This window comes from Cheilinus undulatus, linkage group 15, assembly GCF_018320785.1.
Source record: "Cheilinus undulatus linkage group 15, ASM1832078v1, whole genome shotgun sequence".
Classification (NCBI taxonomy): Eukaryota; Metazoa; Chordata; class Actinopteri; order Labriformes; family Labridae; genus Cheilinus; species Cheilinus undulatus.
Genome location: NC_054879.1, coordinates 19,875,625 through 19,901,953, shown reverse-complemented (window position 1 = coordinate 19,901,953; position 26,329 = coordinate 19,875,625). Strand labels below are relative to the sequence as shown.

The following is a 26,329-nucleotide window of genomic DNA, read 5'->3' as shown; positions in this document are numbered from 1 at the left end:
TGGGGTAGTCCTGCAGTGGTTGTGAGAAAACATCTATATTTGATCCTTCAAAGTCAGTTTAAAGTTATACCATAGCTTAAACCGTAAAAGTAAATTTATATCTTCTCTTTATTTTAATTTTGATTTTAGTAAGAAAAGATGTAGTGCAAAGAACCAGTTTGTCATACAAGTAGAAAATACAAGCCAGTAAAACTTCAAATATCAAATTGTAGAAGTTCAGAATCATGCATCAACAAATACTCATCAAGTCATTTTTGTATGTTTAATTTTATAATGAAATTTCCACTGTATCATTGTCCACTCGAGTTCATATAAGCATGATTGCATGAATTTGGTATGTAAGTCTTAAATTAAACTCCAGCTTTTGTCTCTGCATGTTCACAATCCAGACTCAAAAGTGTTGCCAGATCTAGCTTAAAACAAGCAATCAAGCCCAAACAAGAAACCCACAAAATCTGCCAAATGCACGCTCATAAAAGAATAACATAATACTCTTTTATCCTGAAGCAAGACATAAAAAATTAAAAATATATCTAAATAAATACAACAGATGAATATGATAGCCCCCGATGATAGAAAGGAACATAACCCCGATGTCTCAGTGTAAGCTCTTAATGAATAATATACATGAAAGTAAAAGAATCACCACTTTAACAGAAAAATGATTTAAGTCTGAAGTTTCTGTCACAAAGCTTTGACTTTGCTGCTGTGTGACAGAGAGAACTTACAACCTTACTGTAATGAACATGTATTTTAGTTTGGTTGGTTGCTGGTTTTCCTTAACTCAGAGTCAAACTTGCATAACTCAGTGATTTGGTGAAATCACCAAAATTAAAATAAGCCACCCATTACAAATGTTACTGCATAAATAGTTGCAGGATCGGTAGATGGCCAGATGAACTACGTAACAGTCCAATCCAGAAGAAATACTCTTGAATGAGCCTTTTCACATCATTTAAATTGACATAAGAGACTTTAGAAAACTAACATTATGCATATAAGTGAGGGTACTTGTGTTTTAGGATGCTGAACAGAAAGTTAGCTTGCATGGAAGAAGAGATACTTGAATTGAGTAGTGTGTTTAAAAGAGTATCGTGTGTGTGAAAGATTTTGGAGCGTTTTACAACATCAATGATTTTTGAACTTGATTTTCTCTCACGGTAAGCAAAGCCTTCAACTATATTAAGCAAATAATATAACATATCAGAGCAACAAAGGTGCAAACTTTTGTATTCCTGCAATCTTTTAGCTATGTTTCATGCTAACGGAAAGGAGAGTCATCACTGAAGCGACCCACGGATGGACAGGAACAGGAAGAGCCTCCATTTCTTCTTCCACCACCGCCCCTACCCCGCCTGCCAAGTGTTCCTATAAGCACAAACCCCCGATGGAGACCTAAAATCTCCACTGATGTCACAAGCAACAGGCTACTTGTTTTCAGATCTGTCATGAAAGTGGGGGCAGGGTAAACATATGAGACTCGCCCGGAGGAAACCAGCAAAAGCAACTGAGGACCACAAAGAGAAAGAGACTGTGCAATGGGGAAAATCCCTTAAAATATTAATAGTGTTGTGTTTGCAAAAATGTTTGTGTCTTTAGGGACGGCACTGTTAAGAAGTCGATAAAGATCGAGATCAAGATTAACTTTGTGGTAGACCTTGCTCTTGATTTCTTGTCCCATCTTGGTGTTGATAGTCAAATGAATAGCATCCAAGTCACAATCACTTGCAAACTCATCTATTTAATAATCACTACAATTCTGATAATTATCAGTAAAACTAAGCACAGACGATGCTCTGCACTGATTTAATCCTCAGTAAAAAGTAAGAGTCAGTGATGTCATTGTGCACTGTAGAGAGTGTAAAAGTCACTTACTAGCACAGTGGCCATCAGGAGCCTCCATTTCAAGTGTTTTGGGAGTACTGCAGAAAATAAAGACACTGAAATGACTTCTACATCTTTCACTCATTTATTTGTGAAAGCTTTGGCACCCAGACTCTTAAATATCATCACTACCGAAAAGGTAAAAAAAAACATGCAAACCACATGAAACTGCAAAAAATGCACTGGTGTGACTACTTCTCTCAATCTACATTCAACACGATCAGAATGTGCATAGATTCCTAGGCCTGATATGTAATCAGATTATTTATTCGAAACATAGCAGATATTTTTACAAAACTACCAAATGCACTAGTTTGAATGACTGAACGGTATCATATTACTTAAATGTTCTCTTAAAATAAACTTCTGTCTAAAATAAAAGTTAAAGGTTTTGCATTTTACTTCCAAGAACTCAGACAATTATTTCAAACAGAAAACTAGTTTTTATCCCTGCTGATGTTACGCGAGTGTTAATTTAAGTATAATTTTTCTCATCCAAGGCAATAAATAATAGTAAATAAATGTACATATTCACCGTAGCAACAAGAATGTTACTATGTAGCTTTTAAAAAAAAATAAGACAGTTATAATCATTAAATGTGGTTGAATTTGAACATTGTCAAGTTATCAAAAGGAGAAAATACCTCTATAAAAGACAAAACATAACAGATGAATTAAAGTACAACAGAAGGCTGTCAACTGTGCATGGATACACTTCTGTACATGGCCTTTTTTTACTTTGCATGTTTCTTAACATTCATGACCATTGCAGATCATGGTGTTAACAGACACGTTGAAAAGAATTGGTATGTTGTCATTTTTAAGGAATGCATATTGAAATATCGGCCCGTCTTCTTCACTCTACCGATTTGCTAAGATCAGGTCTACATGTGCTTTACATATGAATTTATAAGCTAGAATTCAATTAAGGATGTGTTAATAAATTATAGAGTCAGTTCAACCATAAATGTGTTATGCTCTAGCACTTTTGGGTTGCTTCTGCACTGTGTGAGCAGGAAAGTGTCAGCTTCACTTCTGTGAATTGAAACAAGAAATAACTCTCATATCTTTACTCTTTTTTTATTGTTAAAGCTTTTCCTCTCCTGTAATGGTAAAGTACTATATAAATAGGATGCATGAAATGACTGACTTCTTGATTTAATGTTCCTCTGAAGTTTCAGCCACTTCACATAAACTAGGGAAGCCATCCCTGCTCCATGCTGGTAATTACTTGAGTAGTGTCTTGGCAGCTATAAATGTAAACATGACAGTCAAAAGCGAGTAAAACTTAAGATGAAATCTGAGTTATTACCTTTGAGCGTCTCCCCTGTGCAAGACTGGGTTGGTGATTTCAGTCAAGGACTGAGGTAGGGGGTGCTAAGTTGTCTCCACCTCCATATAAGGAAAGAAAAAAGACATAATTAATTTCAGTGTTATGCCAAATATCTCAGAGATGTAATGAAGACAAAAATCCACCTTAAGGGTCAGAGTAGTTCGATTATAACACAATACAAAGGAACATGAAGTTAATGTGAGCAAGTTCTCTGAAACAAAGAAAAGTTTAGGCAGAGCGCGTGCCTAGTCTCCTACAGGTGCCTGCTGCTACGTCAAAGCGCGCGCGTCCAGCCGATTTTTTCGTCCCTCCGAACTGCACTGTCCCAACCGTCCCGGGCTGTACCTTTTCTTCAAACTTTCGACATTTCTTCACAAGTCACACAACGCTTTGCTGAGGCAAACACGAGGCACTTTGACAGTACAGAAACCACCAAAGAGAGGGGGGAGACTCAACAAGTTGGTAATGGAAAGAAAGAGAGAGAGAGAGGGATGGATCAAACTGGATCCACCGGTTCCTAAGGAATTAGCCATAGCGACTGGGAGCAGCCAAGCTATTTTTCAACGAGCAAGAGAGTGGAAATCCATGGGCAGGAAATGTTGAAAAGCTTCTGTAGAGACGCAAGGTTTAATGGGCAAGAGCCACGCGCGTTTTTATTGCAACTGGATATAATGGAGTGTACCGTTACACTGCTGCATGTGATGAGACCACCCGAATTTAGACAAAAACAGAGAGAATTAAATCATAAGGCCCGTTTCTCCTCCCTGACTTTACTTTGACACTACTTCCTTGTACGCCTAAAATGACTTTATAGCTCATTTTAAAATATTGTCACACGCAAACTCTATTTAGCTCACGACAGGGTTAATTTACATGTCAGACAACAGAACCTCTCTGGAAATAACGATCACCTGCAAAGCCATGAAGCCTGTTGTATTGTAATTGTGCCAAAGCGCTGTGTTTGTCATGTTAAGTGATTTTTGCAGGCTGTGTTGGCATGGAGCTGACTGACAGCTTCAATTCAACAGGTTATCCGATCACTGCAGTCTACAGCAAAGCCCGTCTGGCTCTCTCCATTCATCAGACAGACGCTCCTTGTCTGCCTTTGCCGCAGACATGCGCCTCCAGCACCTCTGAAGAAGCGTCTATTCTATTTCTGTCGAAGAATATTGAACGGTTTCTCTAACGCGGCGACAGAATTGTCAGTTAATCCAGGAAACCGATTCATGCACGTGCGTCCTCCTCGGTCTCCTTTGAATTACCTTAAACACGTAGGAGTTTATGTAATCCCAAGAACTTGCACACTGATCCAGACTGCACGTCTCGGCACGGAATAGACTTCATGTTAGCCCGACGTGCGCCATGCAGCGCCGACAGAAAGCTAGTTTGGTCCCGCCGCAGCAGCAAAAGCAACAGTTGTTAAATCCACCACTGTACTGACTTCCTCCTCCATCTCTCCTCCACAGCAGAACAGCAGCTGCAGACAACCCGCCCGAGTTGCTATTCTGGGAAGTTTGTCTGACACAGAGAAACCGATCACTGAGTGTGGACCCAGTCTGCCTCTCGGTCTGCTCGGCGATCGATTAGGTTACAAGGGGGCTATTATTCCCAAAGCTGCAGCCAGGTTCAATCCCCGTGGAGACAATTGCATGACTGTGACGAGGTGTGCATCTGTCGGGACTACAGTCGAGGCCACTCAAGGACAAATAGTCACCATGTTTATGTACACATTGCAGCTATTTGATCATTAGTATCCGGACTCAGACTCTAATTTGACCTTATTTAAGTGGTTCACGATCTAACTGCACGTGCTGTCATCTAGCGTTTTATTCACGCGAACGCAAACTGCTGTGACTTTTCTTATGTGTCTTCTAAACAGACCAGATGAATTTCTAACACAAATAAACGATTCAAACTCAAGTATAAGTAGGTCTTTGTCTAATTTCAAGTCTGAGCTTCTAACACTTAGTTTTAAAAGTGTTAACCTGACAAATATCTCATTCAAGACAATATAAATAAATAAATAAATAAATACACAAGGCCAGACTTGCTTTTCATCAGTAAAAAATGGGCATGCAAATTTCACTGGTGGAGCTCCTTCAATTGAATATACTTTCTGATTAGTAATTTGAATCTAATTTCCAGACACGTAAATTACTAATTCTTCCAATTTAGGCAGATTTTTAAAAATGTATTATTAGGGAAGGCCTGAACCTATGTAGCCTATAATCAAAATTCATTGACGTGACATGCCCATTTTTGTGTCTAAACCTATTAAATCCTTTTTTATTAAATGAATTAGTTCATGGCATATATCATATATATTTGTCCTATGTAACTTACTTTGCATGAATACGTTTTCAGTATATTTGAATAACATATTCAATTTCATATTTTTGCATCTCAAACCCTTAAAATATTAGGTGGTGTGATGAACCGAGTCCATGAAAAGATTCCTGAAATTATTTAAAATTTGATTTTAATTGTGAGAAACTCAAATAATAAGAATATTTCTGCATTATTGTATGGTTAAAATCTTTGAAAAAAATTATAAAAAGTATCATTTTAAAGCTAGTAAGATCATCAAAAATGTTTGTCTTGCAAGTTCTTAAATATCAGTGTGGTGCAACTGTAATTATTAGTATTTTGTTTTGAAATGAAGTGATAAAAAAGATTGTAGCATAGTTAATCATTTATTTGACTTTACAATGGATGCCTGGTAGAGTCAAATGGTTTACAGATCCTTTTTCAAGTAAATATAATAATATTCATTTTCTGTCACAGGTGGAGGGGTATACTTTTCATGTCAAGTGGTACAACCAAAGCCAGACTGCTAAGTATCTCACCATTTATTTTGTGATTTTATTTTGAAAATAGGTGTCCCATTTCTAACAAGAACAAAAATAACAACATGTGTCAAGTATTTGCCTGTTCAATTTGAAATTAGCCGCAAATGTCAGGTGGCGCAACCAGTATGTCAGGTCATGGAACTGCAAAAAGTGTCAAGATATGAAATAATTAAGATTATTTAAGCTCTAAAATATTTATTTTACTTCTAATTAGGTAAATGTGTCACATTTTTGTCCTCATTTCATTTTATTTTTTAAATATGTGTGCACTTTCTAACAAGAATACAGGTTACTTTGTTAGAGTATTTGCCTGTTTAATCGGAAATTAAATGTCAGGTAGTGAAACCACAGTGATTAAAGCCTTAAATGTCACTGACCCACATATTCATACAGTACATGATAAAGGCAAATCAAAATCTTTGAAAAAGTTAGGGGAGAACAGGCATGGTTTTAGAACTTTCTGCGTTGGCACCAGCAAGTCCCAGAATATTTGAACTAGCATTTTCAAACTTTTATACAATCTGCCCCCTTCATTCTACAAAAAAGACCAATTCAGACCTCTGCAAGAATGTCATAGACCTTAATTACACGGTGAGCCTTATTCACATATTCACAGGTATGTTTCAACATGTACATAAAAGAAGCCAAAAAAAAAGAAAACAAACAAAAAAAAGAGGCGTCAGCATTCAGTGTGCTTGAAATATATTTATTTACTGAAATAAAACAACAGTCTGGAACACTGTCCCTCCATCTCTGAGGGAGCATATAGTTTTTTATAAGATGGCCTGTGGTAAGCATTTTGGTAATTTTGGGAGTATGTGAATTAAAGGCAATGTGAAAAAAAAATCTTTTAAAACAGAAAGTTGTCTTAAAAATTGAGGTTTTACCCTGTCAGACTGAATTTCATGAGCTTCCTTTTCACTATGAGATTCGTGTCTTGCAAGACAACTTCAGACTAGAATTAACCTTGCAGGATACAAATCATTAAAGGAAAGGGTGTTTTGTTGCAGCAGCGTAATGTCTCTGGCCCTAAATTTGAAATAAAAACTATAAACTTGTGACCAAATGAAATGATAAGCACTTAGTCAGGGGTGTCCAAAGGGCTTAATGTGGCCCAAAAACATTTTTGATTGGCTCACAGCAAATACTAGAAGTAAAAAACACATTAGGACATAAAGCTTGTGACTGAACATATTGTTCTTCAAAGTTTCAGCACAAAGTAGTGTTACTATGCTAATTCTGTAAACAAACATTTTGACTAGAAGAATTTATGAAAATGTTGGGTTTTTGTGTGATTAAATTGAGACAATAATAACCAACATAATAATGGTATCTTGAAAAAACAAAAATTAAATAAGTTGTAATACATGCAGTCTATGCATTTGAACAATTTAAACCATTCAACAGGTTGATTGAATTTTATTTTCTAATATCTGTTTAGAATTAGTTATTTTGAACAACATATCCTTGAGACTACAGATTCTAACATTTGATTATTAAACACTGTACAAAATAATTCAATAATACTTTGATTATCAAGCTTAAGGTTGAATTTGATCTTCAACAGGTTAATAATTAGAGCAGAAATCTTCAACACAGACAGAACAAGGGAAAAATGAGGAAGTCGACAAGCTGCCATAACTGTGGTGGTATTCTAATATATAAGCAGGTTTGAATGAGAGCATGTTTGCAACCAGTTACAGGATATAAGAGAATTGGTCAACTCCTGAGCTGCTCTAGAAGTCATGAAGTGACTACAGTTGCATTCTTTTAAAGGACAAATTGGAAAAAATATTGTTTTTGAGTGATCTGTAGAGGTTTCATGGGATGCATGGTATTATGGGTCTGATATCAGGATCAGCAGATAGAAATTTTGATATATATTTGCTTTTTTTTTTTTAGTTACTGACAATATTTATGGCAGATATTTTGGCTGTGAATATCAGCATATATCAACTGTAAATCTTGGCCATATATACCAATAAATTAGCAAAGTTTTAAGTTTATAAAACATTTAAATATTGGTATCCATATTGCCATCTGCTAGAATCAATCTGTAAATGTCAGCATATCAGATAAAGGCAAAAATCCAATATCATGCATCCCAGAATGTTTCCTAAAATAATCTCATATCTAGTGTGTTTGCAAGCATGGTAAAGTTAAAACTGCATGTACCAATAGATGGCTGGATTAAAAATGTTAGCCGCTGGTAAAGCTACCAGAATCAGATCATTTTTAACTTGAGTTAGATTTATCAAATAAAAGCCAACATTTTTAATCCAACCATCTCTGCTGCAGTCACAGTCAGCAGGCAACAGGTGACACCACAGTAACAGTGACCAGAAAAGATGGCTGTAGGATTTACACTACAGTTATTAACTACACAAGATTGTTGGTCAATACCAGTAATTTACAAGACAGACTGAAAAATAATAATCTAGAGACTAGAGATTCTCCAGCTGTCACTTAAAGTTCATTATGGTAACACAAAAATTCAACAACACAAAAACAGTAAAAAGAATAAAGGGAAAGTTAAATTGAGGAAATGTCACAATGAAATTGTTACAAGGAACAAGGCAGTAGGGCTAAAACTGAAAAATTTAGAAGATATTAAAAAAGGAAATTATCAAGATAGTAAAACTATAGATTATCCTTAGAACAAACTATATTACCATAGATTTTCCCAAATTGTTCTGCCCTAGTTTGTTGCTAAATTATTCGATTGCAATTTTTTTTCCAAAATTGCGATTGGGTAGATAACACTAGAGTGGAAGAATTCTGAAAAAAAAAACAACCAACTTTAAATATCTAATTTGACTAGTACTGCAAATTTGATATGATTTGTTTGTATTGGAGAGAACAATCATTTTTATGTAAAAATATAAATACTTATAAAAACAAGTACAAACAGATTTTTGTAAATGATTCTAGAAAAACTGACATTTGAAGGCTTGCATGATGTTGTTAAAATTAAAAATGGTATTCTGACACATTGGGTTAAATAAAAATTGTATCTTTCGCAATTTGATAACTGCAGTGGACCACACTGTGATTTCATGTAAAGTTTGCCCTACAACCAACTGAAAATCTAATTTAAAAAAAAACAACAAAAAACTAAGAGTTCATTAATGACAAAAAAAAGAAATCCAAACAACAATGGGCCTGAAGTTTTAAACTTATTAGTAATTATGTCCTTTAGTTTTGCCCATACTTCAGGGATAATGTGATTAAGTGCTCAAGACAGGAGTCTCTACTGTACAAGTGTGAGGCTTCTTCCCACCACTGAGCGGTCTTAAAACATTTGTTCAGGCAGATGTAGAGATAAAGTAGTTGCAGATATCTAGCACAATTGCCAGCTAACACTCGTATGAGGTTTCATTGTGAAAACCAGATGTAATTTGATGAGATGACACTGCTATGCAAGGCCAAGCAAACACAAGACATGCTGCGTTTCCCTGTGTGCACACTAAAAGTGAACCTATGCAGTAGAGCTCACTCATTCCTTCTATACTGAGAGTAGCATTGTGTTTTAGAGGCAGCTGAAATACTTTGTGCTGACTGTGCTTCTTTATCTTTTAGTCAAACAGGACTAAAAGAAACTGGTGCTAAACTACTGAGTAAATGGAAGGCTGTGAGGTGATGGCCAACCCTTCCTCAATCAGGAAGAGCTAGGCCAACACTTCCTAGATCAGGAAGAGCTAGGCCAACACTTCCTAGATCAGGAAGAGCAAGGCCAACACTTCCTAGATCAGGAAGAGCTAGGCCAACACTTCCTAGATCAGGAAGAGCAAGGCCAACCCTTCCTAGATCAGGAAGAGCTAGGCCAACACTTCCTAGATCAGGAAGAGCTAGGCCAACCCTTCCTAGATCAGGAAGAGCTAGGCCAACCCTTCCTAGATCAAGAAGATCTAGGCCAACACTTCCTAGATCAGGAAGAGCTAGGCCAACCTTTCCTAGATCAGGAAGAGCTAGGCCAACCCTTCCTAGATCAGGAAGAGCTAGGCCAACACTTCCTAGATCAGGAAGAGCTAGGCCAACACTTCCGAAATCAGGAAGAGCAAGGCCAACCCTTCCTAGATCAGGAAGAGCTAGGCCAACACTTCCTAGATCAGGAAGAGCAAGGCCAACACTTCCTAGATCAGGAAGAGCTAGGCCAACCCTTCCTAGATCAGGAAGAGCTAGGCCAACCCTTCCTAGATCAGGAAGAGCAAGGCCAACCCTTCCTAGATCAAGAAAAGCTAGGCCAACCCTTCCTTGATCAAGAAGAGCTAGGCCAACCCTTCCTGGATCGGGAAGAGCTGGGCCAACCCTTCCTTGATCAAGAAGAGCTAGGCCAACCCTTCCTAGATCAAGAAGAGCAAGGCCAACCCTTCCTAGATCAAGAAGAGCAAGGCCAACCCTTCCTAGATCAAGAAGAGCTAGGCCAACCCTTCCTGGATCGGGAAGAGCTGGGCCAACCCTTCCTTGATCAAGAAGAGCTAGGCCAACCCTTCCTAGATCGAGAAGAGCTAGGCCAACCCTTCCTAGATCAGGAAGAGCTGGGCCAACCCTTCCTAGATCGGGAAGAGCTGGGCCAACCCTTCCTAGATCAAGAAGAGCAAGGCTAACCCTTCCTAGATCAAGAAGAGCTAGGCCAACCCTCCTAGATCAGGAAGAGCTAGGCCAACCCTTCCTAGATCAGGAAGAGCTAGGCCAACACTTCCTAGATCAGGAAGAGCAAGGCCAACACTTCCTAGATCAGGAAGAGCTAGGCCAACACTTCCTAGATCAGGAAGAGCAAGGCCAACCCTTCCTAGATCAGGAAGAGCTAGGCCAACACTTCCTAGATCAGGAAGAGCTAGGCCAACCCTTCCTAGATCAGGAAGAGCTAGGCCAACCTTTCCTAGATCAGGAAGAGCTAGGCCAACCCTTCCTAGATCAGGAAGAGCAAGGCCAACCCTTCCTAGATCAAGAAAAGCTAGGCCAACCCTTCCTTGATCAGGAAGAGCTAGGCCAACCCTTCCTGGATCGGGAAGAGCTGGGCCAACCCTTCCTTGATCAAGAAGAGCTAGGCCAACCCTTCCTAGATCAAGAAGAGCTAGGCCAACCCTTCCTAGATCAAGAAGAGCAAGGCCAACCCTTCCTAGATCAAGAAGAGCTAGGCCAACCCTTCCTGGATCGGGAAGAGCTGGGCCAACCCTTCCTTGATCAAGAAGAGCTAGGCCAACCCTTCCTAGATCGAGAAGAGCTAGGCCAACCCTTCCTAGATCAGGAAGAGCTGGGCCAACCCTTCCTAGATCGGGAAGAGCTGGGCCAACCCTTCCTAGATCAAGAAGAGCAAGGCTAACCCTTCCTAGATCAAGAAGAGCTAGGCCAACCCTCCTAGATCAGGAAGAGCTAGGCCAACCCTTCCTAGATCAGGAAGAGCAAGGCCAACACTTCCTAGATCAGGAAGAGCTAGGCCAACACTTCCTAGATCAGGAAGAGCAAGGCCAACCCTTCCTAGATCAGGAAGAGCTAGGCCAACACTTCCTAGATCAGGAAGAGCTAGGCCAACCCTTCCTAGATCAGGAAGAGCTAGGCCAACCCTTCCTAGATCAGGAAGATCTAGGCCAACACTTCCTAGATCAGGAAGAGCTAGGCCAACCTTTCCTAGATCAGGAAGAGCTAGGCCAACCCTTCCTAGATCAGGAAGAGCTAGGCCAACACTTCCTAGATCAGGAAGAGCTAGGCCAACCCTTCCTAGATCAGGAAGAGCTAGGCCAACCCTTCCTAGATCAGGAAGAGCAAGGCCAACCCTTCCTAGATCAAGAAAAGCTAGGCCAACCCTTCCTTGATCAAGAAGAGCTAGGCCAACCCTTCCTGGATCGGGAAGAGCTGGGCCAACCCTTCCTTGATCAAGAAGAGCTAGGCCAACCCTTCCTAGATCAAGAAGAGCTAGGCCAACCCTTCCTAGATCAAGAAGAGCAAGGCCAACCCTTCCTAGATCAAGAAGAGCTAGGCCAACCCTTCCTGGATCGGGAAGAGCTGGGCCAACCCTTCCTTGATCAAGAAGAGCTAGGCCAACCCTTCCTAGATCGAGAAGAGCTAGGCCAACCCTTCCTAGATCAGGAAGAGCTGGGCCAACCCTTCCTAGATCGGGAAGAGCTGGGCCAACCCTTCCTAGATCAAGAAGAGCAAGGCTAACCCTTCCTAGATCAAGAAGAGCTAGGCCAACCCTCCTAGATCAGGAAGAGCTAGGCCAACCCTTCCTAGATCAGGAAGAGCAAGGCCAACACTTCCTAGATCAGGAAGAGCAAGGCCAACCCTTCCTAGATCAGGAAGAGCTGGGCCAACCCTTCCTAGATCGGGAAGAGCTGGGCCAACCCTTCCTAGATCAAGAAGAGCAAGGCTAACCCTTCCTAGATCAAGAAGAGCTAGGCCAACCCTCCTAGATCAGGAAGAGCTGGGCCAACACTTCCTAGATCAGGAAGAGCAAGGCCAACACTTCCTAGATCAGGAAGAGCTAGACCAACACTTCCTAGATCAAGAAGAGCAAGGCTAACCCTTCCTAGGTCAGGAAGAGCTAGGCCAACACTTCCTAGATTGGGAAGAGCAAGGCCAACCCTTCCTAGATCAAGAAGAGCTGGGCCAACCCTTCCTAGATCGGGAAGAGCTAGGCCAACACTTCCTAGATCAGGAAGAGCAAGGCCAACACTTCCGAAATCAGGAAGAGCAAGGCCAACACTTCCTAGATCAGGAAGAGCTAGGCCAACACTTCCTAGATCAGGAAGAGCTAGGCCAACACTTCCTAGATCAGGAAGAGCTAGGCCAACCCTTCCTAGATCAGGAAGAGCAATGCCAACCCTTCCTAGATCAGGAAGAGCAAGGCCAACACTTCCTAGATCAGGAAGAGCTAGGCCAACCCTTCCTAGATCAGGAAGAGCTAGACCAACACTTTCTAGATCAAGAAGAGCATGGCCAACTCTTCCTAGGTCAGGAAGAGCTGGGCCAACCCTTCCTAGATCAGGAAAAGCATGGCCAACCCTTCCTTGATCAAGAAGAGCTAGGCCAACACTTCCTAGATCAGGAAGAGCAAGGCCAACCCTTCCTAGATCAAGAAAAGCTAGGCCAACCCTTCCTTGATCAAGAAGAGCTAGGCCAACCCTTCCTGGATCGGGAAGAGCTGGGCCAACCCTTCCTTGATCAAGAAGAGCTAGGCCAACCCTTCCTAGATCGAGAAGAGCTAGGCCAACCCTTCCTAGATCAAGAAGAGCTAGGCCAACCCTTCCTAGATCGAGAAGAGCTAGGCCAACCCTTCCTAGATCAAGAAGAGCAAGGCCAACCATTCCTAGATCAAGAAGAGCTAGGCCAACCCTTCCTGGATCGGGAAGAGCTAGGCCAACCCTTCCTTGATCAAGAAGAGCTAGGCCAACCCTTCCTAGATCGAGAAGAGCTAGGCCAACCCTTCCTAGATCAAGAAGAGCAAGGCCAACCCTTCCTAGATCAAGAAGAGCTAGGCCAACCCTTCCTAGATCAGGAAGAGCTGGGCCAACCCTTCCTAGATCGGGAAGAGCTGGGCCAACCCTTCCTAGATCAGGAAGAGCTGGACCAACCCTTCCTAGATCGGGAAGAGCTGGGCCAACCCTTCCTAGATCAAGAAGAGCAAGGCTAACCCTTCCTAGATCAAGAAGAGCTAGGCCAACCCTCCTTGATCAGGAAGAGCTAGGCCAACACTTCCTAGATCAGGAAGAGCAAGGCCAACACTTCCTAGATCAGGAAGAGCAAGGCCAACACTTCCTAGATCAGGAACAGCTAGGCCAAACCTTCCTAGATCAGGAAGAGCTAGACCAACACTTCCTAGATCAAGAAGAGCAAGGCTAACCCTTCCTAGGTCAGGAAGAGCTAGGCCAACACTTCCTAGATTGGGAAGAGCAAGGCCAACCCTTCCTAGATCGAGAAGAGCTGGGCCAACCCTTTCTAGATCAAGAAGAGCTAGGCCAACCCTTCCTAGATCGGGAAGATCTAGGAGTTTCTAGGAAGTTCTTCCAAAGGGGAGGGCCAAAACCTTCAGCCACTGAAGTCGATGGCCCTCCCGCCTCCTTGGCCTTCCAGCCGAGGAAGCTGGGAGCCATTTTACTAAAGGCCCCAGCTTCCTCGGCAGAAGCTGTTGGGGAGGTTGTGAATGTGGCACCCGCTGTCGTCCAGTCCAGGCTGCAGCAGGAGGACTGAGACTCCATTGATGCTGCCTGTAGAGCCTTTGGCCACATTCAGCAGAGAGGTTAGGCCTACACCTGTACATCGAGCTGCTGAGGAGCGCTTTAACAGTCACGGCAGGCAACACAGGCCTGAGGTTAATATCAGCAACAATGTGGCTTCCAGGTACCAGGAAACAGCCAGAGATGGAATTGAACAGAAATGTAGTGTTGGAAAGGGGATGTCTGTAATGGAATGCTGTCGGACCATTACACAACCTGAACAGTGCAGAGCACAGACCCCTAGGAGGTCTTCACCATGACACATAGTTACTGGCCTAAGATTCGCCAAGTCCAGGCATATCACATGATCACCAGTGGACTTGACAGATAGACACGAAAAACTCAAAGGCATTGTAGGGCTGCAGTTTCAACTAAGCTTCCGATCTCAAATCCAATAATGCTTACAAAATCTTAAAGTGAAACAAGTTTCAATCTACACCAACACTGTCTTACAAGGCCAGAAAAGCCTTTATCTAACCATCTTGCCGCTTTGAATACAGCAGGTGCAGTTGGCACCTGGTCATCCCACAGGCTCAGAATCCTGAAACCATATAGAAGTTTACCACAACAAACCCATGAGCCAGCAGGACAACCAGACACTACCCACAGATGCTGCATGCAAAAGGGCACAAGATGCTACTCTAACTTGCCATCTCTGCCAGCACAGGCAGTGAGATGTCAACAGACACGGTAGTGATCCTGAGTCTATGCTCACTGCCAATAACCATGTCTTTCAGAAGCCCCCTATCACCTTACCTGTGACATGACAGAAACAGCCGACTAGACATCATGCCCCACTGGACCATACAATAAACCAACAAACAATCAAAAAGACACACAAGGAGCTGGGAACAGGCACATTCCATCCGTGAACATTTGAGTTCCTGTGCACAGTGAAAAGACCCATCCTGGCAAAGATGTGATCAACCACAACCTGGCAGTCTCATTGACATTCAAGGATCAGAATAAGAGAACCATGCACATTAATCAGTCAGCCATCTGTCTACAGGCTGTCCCTGAGGAGTTTTCTCAAACCCAAATCACCATGCTTGGTGTCCACAAAGCCAGCAAGGCTTAAGGGAGAGTCTTGTGTCTCAGCATACAGCAACCACAGAACTCGAAAGCTCAGGGGTTTGTGTAAAAGGTACACATTGATACGGTTTCTGGATTCTTAGCTGTCAGGACACCAAGGTGTTTTCTGCAGTCACAGCGCACCTAGACTCAAGACTCTACACCTCAAGTCTCACTGGTCCTGTAAAGCACCGTGCACGGGGACAATGGGCATGACAAGCCCTTCAGGATAACCCACAGGAAGTCAGCCTTCCACAGGATGACACCTAAACACCTGACTATACAACCACTAAATTACCTGTTATTCTTGCACTAGTTTGATCAGACCACCTAGATGTCTATGGTTGCAGCTGCCCAGGCTGTGAAACAGACTGGGGACACAGGAGACAGGAAGCAGCTGATGAAGCCTCGGCTGTGTGCTGCCTCCAGTGATTGTCGCAGTCACACAGTGGCCCGAGGTACAGGTTTAGCCCTGTCCCCCAAGCTGAATATGTCGAAGGCACAACAGGCAGCAGCAATATTTATTCCCGGCCCTCCTGTGGCAGCCTGGAGAGGCCCTACTGATGGTGCCACACCTCCCAAGTTTCAACTTCAACCTCACCAGCCGCCTCTGCAGTTTTTAATAAAAGTTAATCATTCATTTAATATTTCATTAATTTAATAAAAAAGTTTAATAAAACTCTGGTCTCTAATAACCTAAAATGTATTACTTTATACAGAAAACTCTTAATTTCATGTACTCTGTAATACTAATTATGGAAATGTGGCCTTGCAGTAAAGACTGAGAGCCTTTTGTGAGCCAAGGAACCATGTGGACTGTGAATGTCCAGAGTTTTCTAATTTGGGTGTCCTATGTGGGGGGATGTTTTCTTTCTCTGATATCAATTTCTACCCAACTACTGACCTCAAATACCCCACAGATGTTATATTCTTGTGACATAACTGTGAGTTAAGCATAGAAGTGCTGAAATTTAAAGGGCTGAACAAGTCTGTGCATGCCCAGTTTATGCTGCAATTTTTATTGCTACTTTTCTAAGTGCACACAGTTTACTGCAACAGTAAACAGTACATTTGGCCTGTTAGGTAACCAGAGTGGACACCTGGCCCCTTTTAGAAAAAGTAACCATGCCCTCCTAGTCCAGGCTGTTGTTCCATAGAAATTCATGCAGGAGGCAGGGTTCTACTGGCCAGAGAGTTTTCTTTTTTGTCTTGCTTTTTAGTGTGGAGTGTTATCAAAAAAGGACTGTGAATGTCCAGAGGATGCTTAAGGATCTGAGTGTGTCAACATTGTAGCTCACTACTCCATCCTCCTCCAAAGAACCTAATAAAGGGAAAATAAATAAATCCTTTTAGAATTAAGAAAACATTCCTGTTTTATTACCAATATCCTGAAGTTAAATGCAACTAACCTGGTAATTCTACAAGGTTCAAAGCACAAGGTTCTTCATTGTCACATGAAGTCCATTACACATCAGCAGCTAAAAAAAAAAAAAAAACAGCTAAAAAGAGAACATAGCAGTTAATTACTGCACCTTTAACTATGTAACAGTTATAAGCTTAAAACCAAGAACATTTTAGCCATTGGTATGCAATAACCTGCCCAGACACGTGTTCCTTCTCTGTGCAAGTCTAACTAAAAAAAATGTGCAATCCATGACTAACCTTGAACTGCCACATTCTTAATGTGATGCTAACCTGATCAGAATATCTCAAATACACCTGCAGATGTTAAGCATTTAATTTCATAAATTTAAGTAAGTTTTAACGGTAGTTTGACAGTTTCCAACAGCACCGTCTTTGCTAAAAATACGACAAATTGCATAGCTTATTGCAAGAATCAAGACAAGACAAGAGCTGCTGCTGCTACAGGTTTAGCCTCCTCTTCGCTGTTGGCCATACACTTACAACATTAATCGAGTTTCAATTTCACTAACAATTCAGCTTTGCACAGTCATGAAAAAGAGACAACTGTGTGTTAAAGTCCTAGGTGTCAGCAGTAACGAGAGCCCATGCATGGCTAACTTGGTTTGTACACAAGATGTTTAAACCTTTAAAGAGGGTGCAAACTGCCCCTTGTAGTCTGATTTTCAGGCACTCTAAATCTAACAGCTGTGCCTCAACATGATTTACTATTCAGTTAAGTTGGAGATATGAGATAACCAAATAGTTTTATCTGTGTTAACTCTAAATTAAGGTCCAACCCATATGGATTTTGGGGGGCTGATACAGATATAAAAGAATAAAAAAATACTGAAGAGTTTGTGATAATTTGCCAAACCCATTCACATGTATCAGAGGGTCAAAATATTAGTAACATCTCTTTCCACAAAGGAAACACTCACCATAATCTCAGTAAAGCATGCAGCTGGGCCAGTGTTTTTTCTGGCAGATTCATGTCCTGGAAATGAGACTCAAAATCAGCAGAAAATCACATTGTTCAGTTTTATTGTTTGTTTTGACAGAAAATGGAAAAAAACTGAAAACTAGCAGTTTGTTTTGAATGTATATATATAATTAAATACAACTATTTCATACTATTATCATACTGCAAAACACAACAGATGGCTCTTCTTTTGACATGAAGGCTTTTATTTTGAAATGTTCACCTTTCCCAGTGGGTCACATGATATCCTTTTCCTCAAGTATTTTATCAAATAAAGTAAAGAAAATAATGGAATCTAAAACACAAAAATTGGACCCCTTTCTTAAAATATTGCCACTTGTTTTTCTGTTTTTGTGACCAAAATGAAAAAAGAGAAAACTGCTAGGGTTTTTTTGTCTTTTCAATTTTAGTTTTATTTGAAAAAAAAAAAACAGAATTTCGAGTGTTTCTCTCAATTTTTTGAGTCTGGTTTCAACCAGGGAATGGATCTGCCAGAAAATACACTGACCCAGCTGCCTGAGTGTAATGCTACTATGAGATTACAAAAATGCTAGAGAAACAGGAAACTCATGTGTTATTGTTATTTAACAATCTAGTTGTAAAATTACCATTGAGGCAAACAGTTATTTAAACAAATCTGATTCTCAGCCAAGCTGCTCTGGGCTCTAATTCACTCTGCTGTAAGGAGGTAAATATGGAAAGTGTGACAATAGGAGTGAGCGTGCCCTCTGGTGGATAATTAATAAAACACTGACAGACCTTAATGGATTAACAAAATAGTTGAAGCCCAAATTCAATTTGTAGGCTATATCCTGCAGCAGCTGCTTTTGAAGACACTGTCTGCAGCTTTGTAGCTTTGAGCTTGTGGTCTGATTTACCATTTTCAAAGACAAAATTATATACTATGATCTTTTCTGAGAGTGTTACAATATCTCAATTATTTGCAGTTAAGCATGGGCCAACTGTCTTAGGAAAGACTTGTATTTAACTAGCTTTGCCATAAAGTTAACCTCTAGGAGGGATATAAGCAGCTGTATAGTTGTAGATATTGCAGCTCTTTGCCAGATTTAGAAGAGATGGCATGCTTACATTGGACATAATTTACATTCAGTTTTAGACAGAGTGGGGTACATCAAGGATTACACCATTTATTTATCAAGCAGACAATGTCAAAGCTTAGTGCACAAAACAGAGCACAGATATAGTCTGAAAATCAGTCCCAGCACTTACATCATTTGTTTTGGGAATGTTTTCCAGACCTCAGCTTGGACAAAGGCCTCCCCGCCATCCTTGGTGTCTCTTCCTCCTCTGAGTAGAAGGACCCATTGGCACGGCAAGTTCAGGGCTCCAGATCTGTGCAGCTCTGGCAGTGGAACTCCAGGAAAGCATTTAGGGATAATTCCCAAAATGTGTCACTGTGATGAGAAGGAATGCAGCACTGCAGGGAATTCTGGACAGCATGAATACATGTCAAGGTCGTCTTGGAAGTAACTCCATATCAAGGTTGTTGCTTTTGCTCATTCATGTGTTCACAGGTTTGAAAGGACAGTCTCCCTCTCTGGGTCAATTGTCTTAACTCTGCAAAAAAACATAACTTGTGCATTAATCTCTTACCAAAACAAAGTAAAGGATTGCTGCTGCACATAGTTGTTTTCTTCTAGTATATAAAAAAGAAGATAATGTACATTTCCCAAATTCAGTTGCTCATTTTTATAAAACAGTCCCAACACAAAATTAAAAAAATTAAAATAAACAACTGCATCACTTTGTAATAGATAAAAACTTGCTATTTATCCTGTTCTTACCTTGGAATGCAGATAGGTCATCACTTCTCTGCAACATGACAGAAGTGGTTCACCATGCCCTTGACATGCCATGGTGATGTCCATCCTGCAGAAGCAACAAGAGGGTACAGTGCTGTTAACCAGAAAATCAACAGCCCTCCATTTATACAGGAGTAGTGTATGGCTCAGAATTGATCAAACCAAAATAGTAAGGACAACAATCTAAGATCCAATGTATCTATTTATGTACTCAAGGGCTAAGCAGATGATTTTTGGTCCCACCCATTTAAAGGTGCAGTGTGTAATATTTAGTCTAGTAGCGTTTAGCTAAACAGACTTGGTAAAATAAAGCAAAACATTTCCAAGACGGTCTATCTAAATAAGTGTTTAGTCACCTAAATTCAAAAATAGCTATTTTGAAGAAAAAAAAAAAACAACTCAGAATAAACCTTTAATTCATACATGGGGAGGGTCCCCTCCATGGATGCTGCCATCTTGGATTTTTACATGTTTCCATGGTAACTTAGAGGAAAAAAAGAAAAAAGGATAAATAAAGTTATTGTATTGTATTGTACTGTACTCACATTACAGATACACATTAAATTCAACTGGTTGCCACATTTTCCAGCAGAGAAATGCAATCTAGAACCCACTTCTAGATGTTGATATTCAGTTTTACACACTGCACCTTTAAATCAGAATGTACCTGTTACTTCAAAAAACAGACTGTGGACTCCTGCATCAAAACCATCTGCAAACAACAACAATCACTGAAATGAACAATATTTACCAGAAGTTCAGGTACCTGGACATCTTTTAAACCCATTTGTTGTCACAGTGTAAGTGAAGGTGTAGTAAGTTCTGCTCCCTCTCTCACTCCAGGTATTTGTCTGACTGACTGCAAGGCAATAATGCACATCACAGTAACATGGAAGAGGTCTGAATGTCCTAAAATTCAGAAATGTATTAATTTGCATGCTAAAAATCTGCTCCAACCACACAGAAATAAAAATAAAAAACATCTGCATAACTTGGTATGTAGAAAATTGCTATTTATCCTGTTCTTACCTTGGAATGGAGAAGAGTCATCACTTCTTTGCAACATGATAAAAGTAGTTCACTGTGTCCTTAAGATGCCACAGCGATGTCCATCCTGCAGAAGCAAAAATAATTATTACCTAGGAATAAAGATAGTCATACAAATGATATGAATTAAGGATGTCCCCTGGCATCCATCACCTCATTTGACTAAACGCCAAATTAAATTGTATCAACCAACTAGTCTAGAGAGTAGAAAATACTTAGAAAACAGTCCAAATCCTCACAGGGTCATTGTGTTAGCAGGTATGATGTGAGCTAGATTTTTCTATAATTTCATGAGTCAAATGGGTCAAAAAGTTCACGTACGTTTTGAAAATTATAAAGCATTTCTGAAAATGCCTATTAATGTTAAAATTGTTAAAATTGGTCATAAAATTCTAATTGAAGATGAAAATTAATCGACAAATTAGGTAATTGAATATTCATTTTGAGTGAAAAATGTACAAATGCTCTGAAAATGAAAAAGCGTTTCTAATAATACAGTTTAGTTTTCAGAATAGCCAAACCATTTGAGTTATAAAAGCTATTTAGCAGAGCATTTTCTGAAAATTAAAAATATAAGTACTTTTTTGTTTCAATTCAGCTATGTTAAAAATTTGTATGTTGCACTGAATTTTAATTTTATTTATGTCAAAAATAAAATTTAAAAATTAAAAATTAAAAAGCAATTTTGTTGTTGTATCATAGTTTTCATATTTGACATTGTCTTTGAATTTTCTGACAACACTGGCTGTTACTAGTAGTTCTGAGAGTTGTGTGTTGGGGTGTGTGTGTGTGTGGGGGGGGGGTGTAGGTGTGTGTGTGTGTGGCGGCTGGGGTAGCTAATATTGTGCTAGAAAGAGTTAAGTGTGGTGTTTTAAACGGTACCTGGCTGGCACTGCACATCCTCATATTGAAGTAGATCACCTTTCTTTCACAGTAGCCCCCTCCTGTGGTAGATAAAAGGCACTGCATCAATATATTACCGGCATTTCTTATTTTGCCACCCATGTTTGATTATTACATGGGGTCGGTTTTTATTACATGGCTTAGTGGCGCCCCCTGGTGTACGTTTGCTGCTCAACAGTTGAACTCTCCTGGGTGCAGAGAAAGTTCAGTGTTACTTCTCCTTTGTTACATGATGAACTAGTGAAGTGGTTCCTGGGTATTTAGGAATTGAGGGGGATGATATTGCCGATAAACTGGCAAAAACAAATCTCTTTTAAGGAGAACTGTTGATTTTAAAGTTCCACTTGGGAAAAAAATGATTGTTTTTAACCACAGCTAAAGAAAAGCTAAAGTGCCAATGGCAAAAAGACTGGGAGGAGGAGCAAAAGGGCAGGTTTTACTTCTCTGAAAAGTATAGGAGTGAAAGACAGCAGTTATTCACTTCCGTATGACTGGGCTGTATGCCAGAATATGAATTTAAAAAAAAACTTCTAACCTGTGGAGGACAGCACTACACTAGCGTGCCGGAAATTATTAGAACATTAGAACCATGACAGAAATGTTTGAAATTTAGAGCTGGAAGTTCTCTGCTCTTTCATCTCCCTAAATCATCCTCTATAATCCCAGCTGTCAGAGCTCTGATAGTCTTTTGCATGTTTCTTTTCTCTGAAAATTCATCCAAATTTTTATACAAATGAGAGTGAGGGGAATGATGCCTCTGGTTTGGCTCTGAGAAAAAGGAAGTGGATAGTTTTCACAGTGACAGAACTAATCCACACAGTCCCTCAGTGTGATCAAGCAGAAACAGCCTTTGCCCTAAAATCCCATTAAAGGGACTCCTGGGTATGTAAGAAAAGTGAAATACACAAAGAACAGGTGGAACTTTCAACTTCAATGATGGCTCTTTGCCATCTACATGTAGGTGTGACTGTAATCCTACCACAAAGCTAAAAGGCATATTTTAAAGCCCTCATTCTAAGTGCTCTTATATAAAGGTCTGTTATTCTAAAGTTGCAGGCTGCTTGTAGCTTTATCACTATCTTTTTAATTTTATTTTGCAGTGTAGTTTACTCCATCCATTTTTTACCATCCATTTTGATGCAAGCTTTACTTTAACTCAAATTTGCCCTGACCTAACAAAAAAAATAATCACTGCAGCTAAATTTACAGGGCTATTTTTACTAGTTTGTATAAGACAGAAAGGAGGAAAAGAGAGACCCAAGTTGGTAAAAGTCTGATGGTGGTGGTCTGTTGTGAGTGAAAATATCTCTAGTGTGGCGCAGTGCTTAGTTAATTTCTCAGTTTTCAGTTTCACAAATTTGAACAAAATATATGGCTAGCTGCTTCACAACCCTTTGAGCTTAAAATAAACCAGCTGCTTTTACACCTGCATGTTTTTCTTACAGAATCCTATTATCTACAATAATCAGTTACCCTGAAAATACATACAATTAAATGATATGACATACGATGATATCCCTGAACATTCAAGGAGAAGACAAATAAGCCTGTGGGAGAAAAACATTAAATGTGTGATATTCTAGCACAGGCTGACAGAGGGCGTTGGTGGTCTACACTGGACACTGGAGCTTGCAGAGCTTAAAAATGTAGAGACATCACAATAACTCACAAGTAAACATAGAACAGCAGATATTTGAAGACTTAAGACATCACTTTGCACGCAGCAAACCCTCTTTGGTTGTAGAATGTAGAGTTGAAGACTGAAAGAAGCATTTTGATAGTCTTTTTCTTCTTTAGGTCTTCAGGATCTGTGGAGAACAGAAATGCATCAAAATCCTTGGCTGGACTATTGAAGGCCTCATATGTCAAACCAATAGATGATCTTAATGAAAGCTGCTCACTTGTTTGCAGGACATTCTCTGTACATAAAACTATTAATACTAATATAAGGTGAAGCATCCTTTATAGATTCCTTAAGGGGCCTACATTTTAAACTGTGCAGGCAGCTATCACCACGCTGAGGGAGAAGTGCTTAGATTTGTTTGTGTCTGCATGTTTGTGGGGGCTGGCTTGCTATCTGTGTCACCTCTATTTACTCATTAATGCTGCTATCTAAAGATGCAACCAGTAGTAATGTTCCTAATGAAGACTGTTCAATCACCTGTTTACTCAGTGACTGCTGAGAGTTTCTCAACAGGCTTAGCTTGTCCAGTTGTACTTTTGTTGTGATTTCTCTAATCGCCTCTGGCCTCCTGAACTACCTGCTGGGCTTCTGTGCACTCTGTTGAACACTGATGCTGCATTTCAAAGGAGGAAAGAGCTTTGGATGCATTAAAAATTTATATAATACTCTGACAGCACTGGCATATTTTTACGAAGGAGCAACCTTTGTTGCAGCTCACATTATGCACATGAAACATTAATGAAAGAGGCAAATATTTATACTGTAGTACAAGGGTGAGAGGTTATTTTACAAACACCAAGGGCTCGTTGCTCTTTGTCTGGTCTTTTAGTAGTTTATTCATAAGTATACTTTTATGCTCAGATTGACTAAACTATGTCACTATTTTACCAAGATTTGGTTGGTGCAATGCATTGTTTTTTAAAATTTCAAATAGGCATCCTTCAAATCTGTATCAATAAACCCTTTTTGGCTGACCGCTGAGGTCAAAATTAGCCACTTTTGTCAGAAATGGACAGCATTCCTTTATTTAAGCAAGAGCAGGGAGCAACATGGAGAGCTTTCCACAACAGAAAATTATGTTGTCACTCTTCTGCCGACCTGCTTCACCACGACTATGTAATAGTTACGGGAAAAGGTTAGTTGTTGTGAGTGATTGTATACAAGGCCTGCTAGTGGAGTGATTAGCTCGGACTTAGCTGCAGCAGCAGTTTTGTCTGAGCTGGAAAACATGTTTTTATTAAAGCAGAGAGCAACACTGAAAGCTTTCCATGACAGAAAAGGTGTTTTCGCTACACTAAAACACCAAGTTTGCTAATGCATTAGTGGTTAGCTGGGATGACGCTCTAGGAAGGCCTGGACCACTTCTCTTGTTAAAACCAGAGCAGAGGGCCACACCGAACGCTTGTCTTGTCAGAGAAGATGTTTTTGCACATCTCCTGTAGTGACGTGTCCCCTCCCTGCACGAAACAGCACAGAATAAAGGGAGGATATTTCCTCCTGGCTGTTCTGCCAACATTAGCGCTGTTGTTGACTAGATGTGTCTGTGTTGTAATCACATGTTTCTGTGTAGCCAATTAGATGCAATAAAGGAAAATCAGGAGGGGAGGGTGGATGATGTTGTTTAGAGCTCCATGTACCATTCAGTCTCCACATAGAGGAGAAAATGTTGCCATATATATTTAAGTAACCAGTAACAATAACTTCTTTATACATAAGGACAGTACCTGGTTGTGTAACATTATGTTAAACGTTGTCATTCTTTCAGTTTTATGGGGATTTTTTGGGGGGGGTGAGGGGTGGATATTTTGACAAAGAAGGGTTATTTATTTTATTCTTATTTTTATTTTGATGGAAATCACAAAAGACTACTCACACTGTGTTTTATGTTTTTATGTAAAAAAAAACAAAACCTTACAGCATTCAACATCTTACACGTCATAGAACTGATGCTTGGTTGTCTACAAAAATGTAGTTTTATAACAGGCATCAGCTTAATATTTTGCTATTCTGAGAGCAAAAGGATTTAGTCCAACAGTTTCTGGAAAAAAACAAACAACAAAATGCCGTTATATCAATCATGGGTTAAAAAAAAAAAGCTTAATTTTTCTAATTTCAAAGCCGAATTGGTAATGAAAGAAGAGCCATTTAGGAGCTGTAAGAGCCAGCTCTTCTTGCTGAACTGAACCATATGATCCGGATCTCTGATTAGGATCCTTAAGTTCTCAAATCCACAGACATTAGGGACAGCACCATTACACACCCCAACAAAAGGTCACTCTGCCAGAACACACACTTCAGTCAGGCATTTCAACAGACATCCCAGATAGATGGTCAGCCATACTAGGTTTTGACCTCGTCTTGTTTATGCCTGTTTGACGCCGGTATCTTCCTTTGGTGCGTACAGGGACAAAGGGCTTAAAAAGGTATTAGCTTGTGTATTCTTTTGACCCCCCTGTTTCATCCTGCCACTTTTCATTACTCCTCTTCTTTGTGTAGTTGTTTTGCCTGCTTCCTCTTCCTCATCTTTGTTTGTTGTAATAGTGGTTAGGAAACCATTACAAGCATTACTTTGACCTGGATCAGGGTGTGGATACAGCCATGTGCGGTTAAACTGGGCCCAGGAGTCAGACCATATAATAAAGCCCACTATTTTGGGAGGATAAAACAATTGTAACATTGAGATGTGGAGTAAACACGACTGTTTTGAATTGTTTAAGTGTCTAAGATTACTTAAAAAGTAAATTAACCTCAAGGTTGAGACACATAGTCATAGAATCTAGTACAATTCATAAATAAAAATATAGCCCCTCTTTGGCATTTATTTGCTGCTCTTTGAAATATGAAATAAAATATTTTTGGTAAGAAAAAAACTGACAATGAACTTTGCAGAGTAAATTTTCAGAAAATGGGAAAGCCTTAAGTTTAGGAGGTCTGGTCATAAACCCAAGTATTGACCTTACGATAGTACTTGATGAAAAGTCTATGGTTAACTAGAAATCCAGCAGGAAAATGTTGCTTTGGTAGATTTAATTCAGCCTGAGAATTCACTGAGGAGATAAATACATATTTTGATTCTGCAAAGGCGTTGCCTTGTAAATATGAGTACAGATGATGCAGACACTGAAGTAAAGGTGAA

At 40.0% G+C, this 26,329-nt stretch overlaps 1 protein-coding gene across 5 annotated transcripts in view; it reads right to left on the bottom strand.

Moving 5' to 3' along the window:
• Nucleotides 1-4,716, bottom strand: part of ikzf2 (IKAROS family zinc finger 2) — a 40,338-nt gene extending 35,622 nt beyond the window's left edge. The window contains exons 1-3 of one of the 5 annotated variants that reach the window (XM_041807602.1): nucleotides 4,480-4,716; nucleotides 3,197-3,276; nucleotides 1,876-1,922 (exon numbers count right to left, since the gene is read on the bottom strand). In XM_041807602.1, coding sequence (XP_041663536.1) covers nucleotides 1,876-1,903 — 28 coding nt within the window. In that variant the 5' untranslated portion in view covers nucleotides 1,904-1,922; nucleotides 3,197-3,276; nucleotides 4,480-4,716. Of the gene's footprint in view, nucleotides 1-1,875; nucleotides 1,923-3,196; nucleotides 3,277-3,474; nucleotides 3,600-4,128; nucleotides 4,231-4,479 lie in introns of those variants that run through there. The other 4 variants (XM_041807603.1, XM_041807604.1, XM_041807605.1 and 1 more) reach the window with 4 other exon arrangements.
• Nucleotides 4,717-26,329: the final 21,613 nt, after the last annotated feature.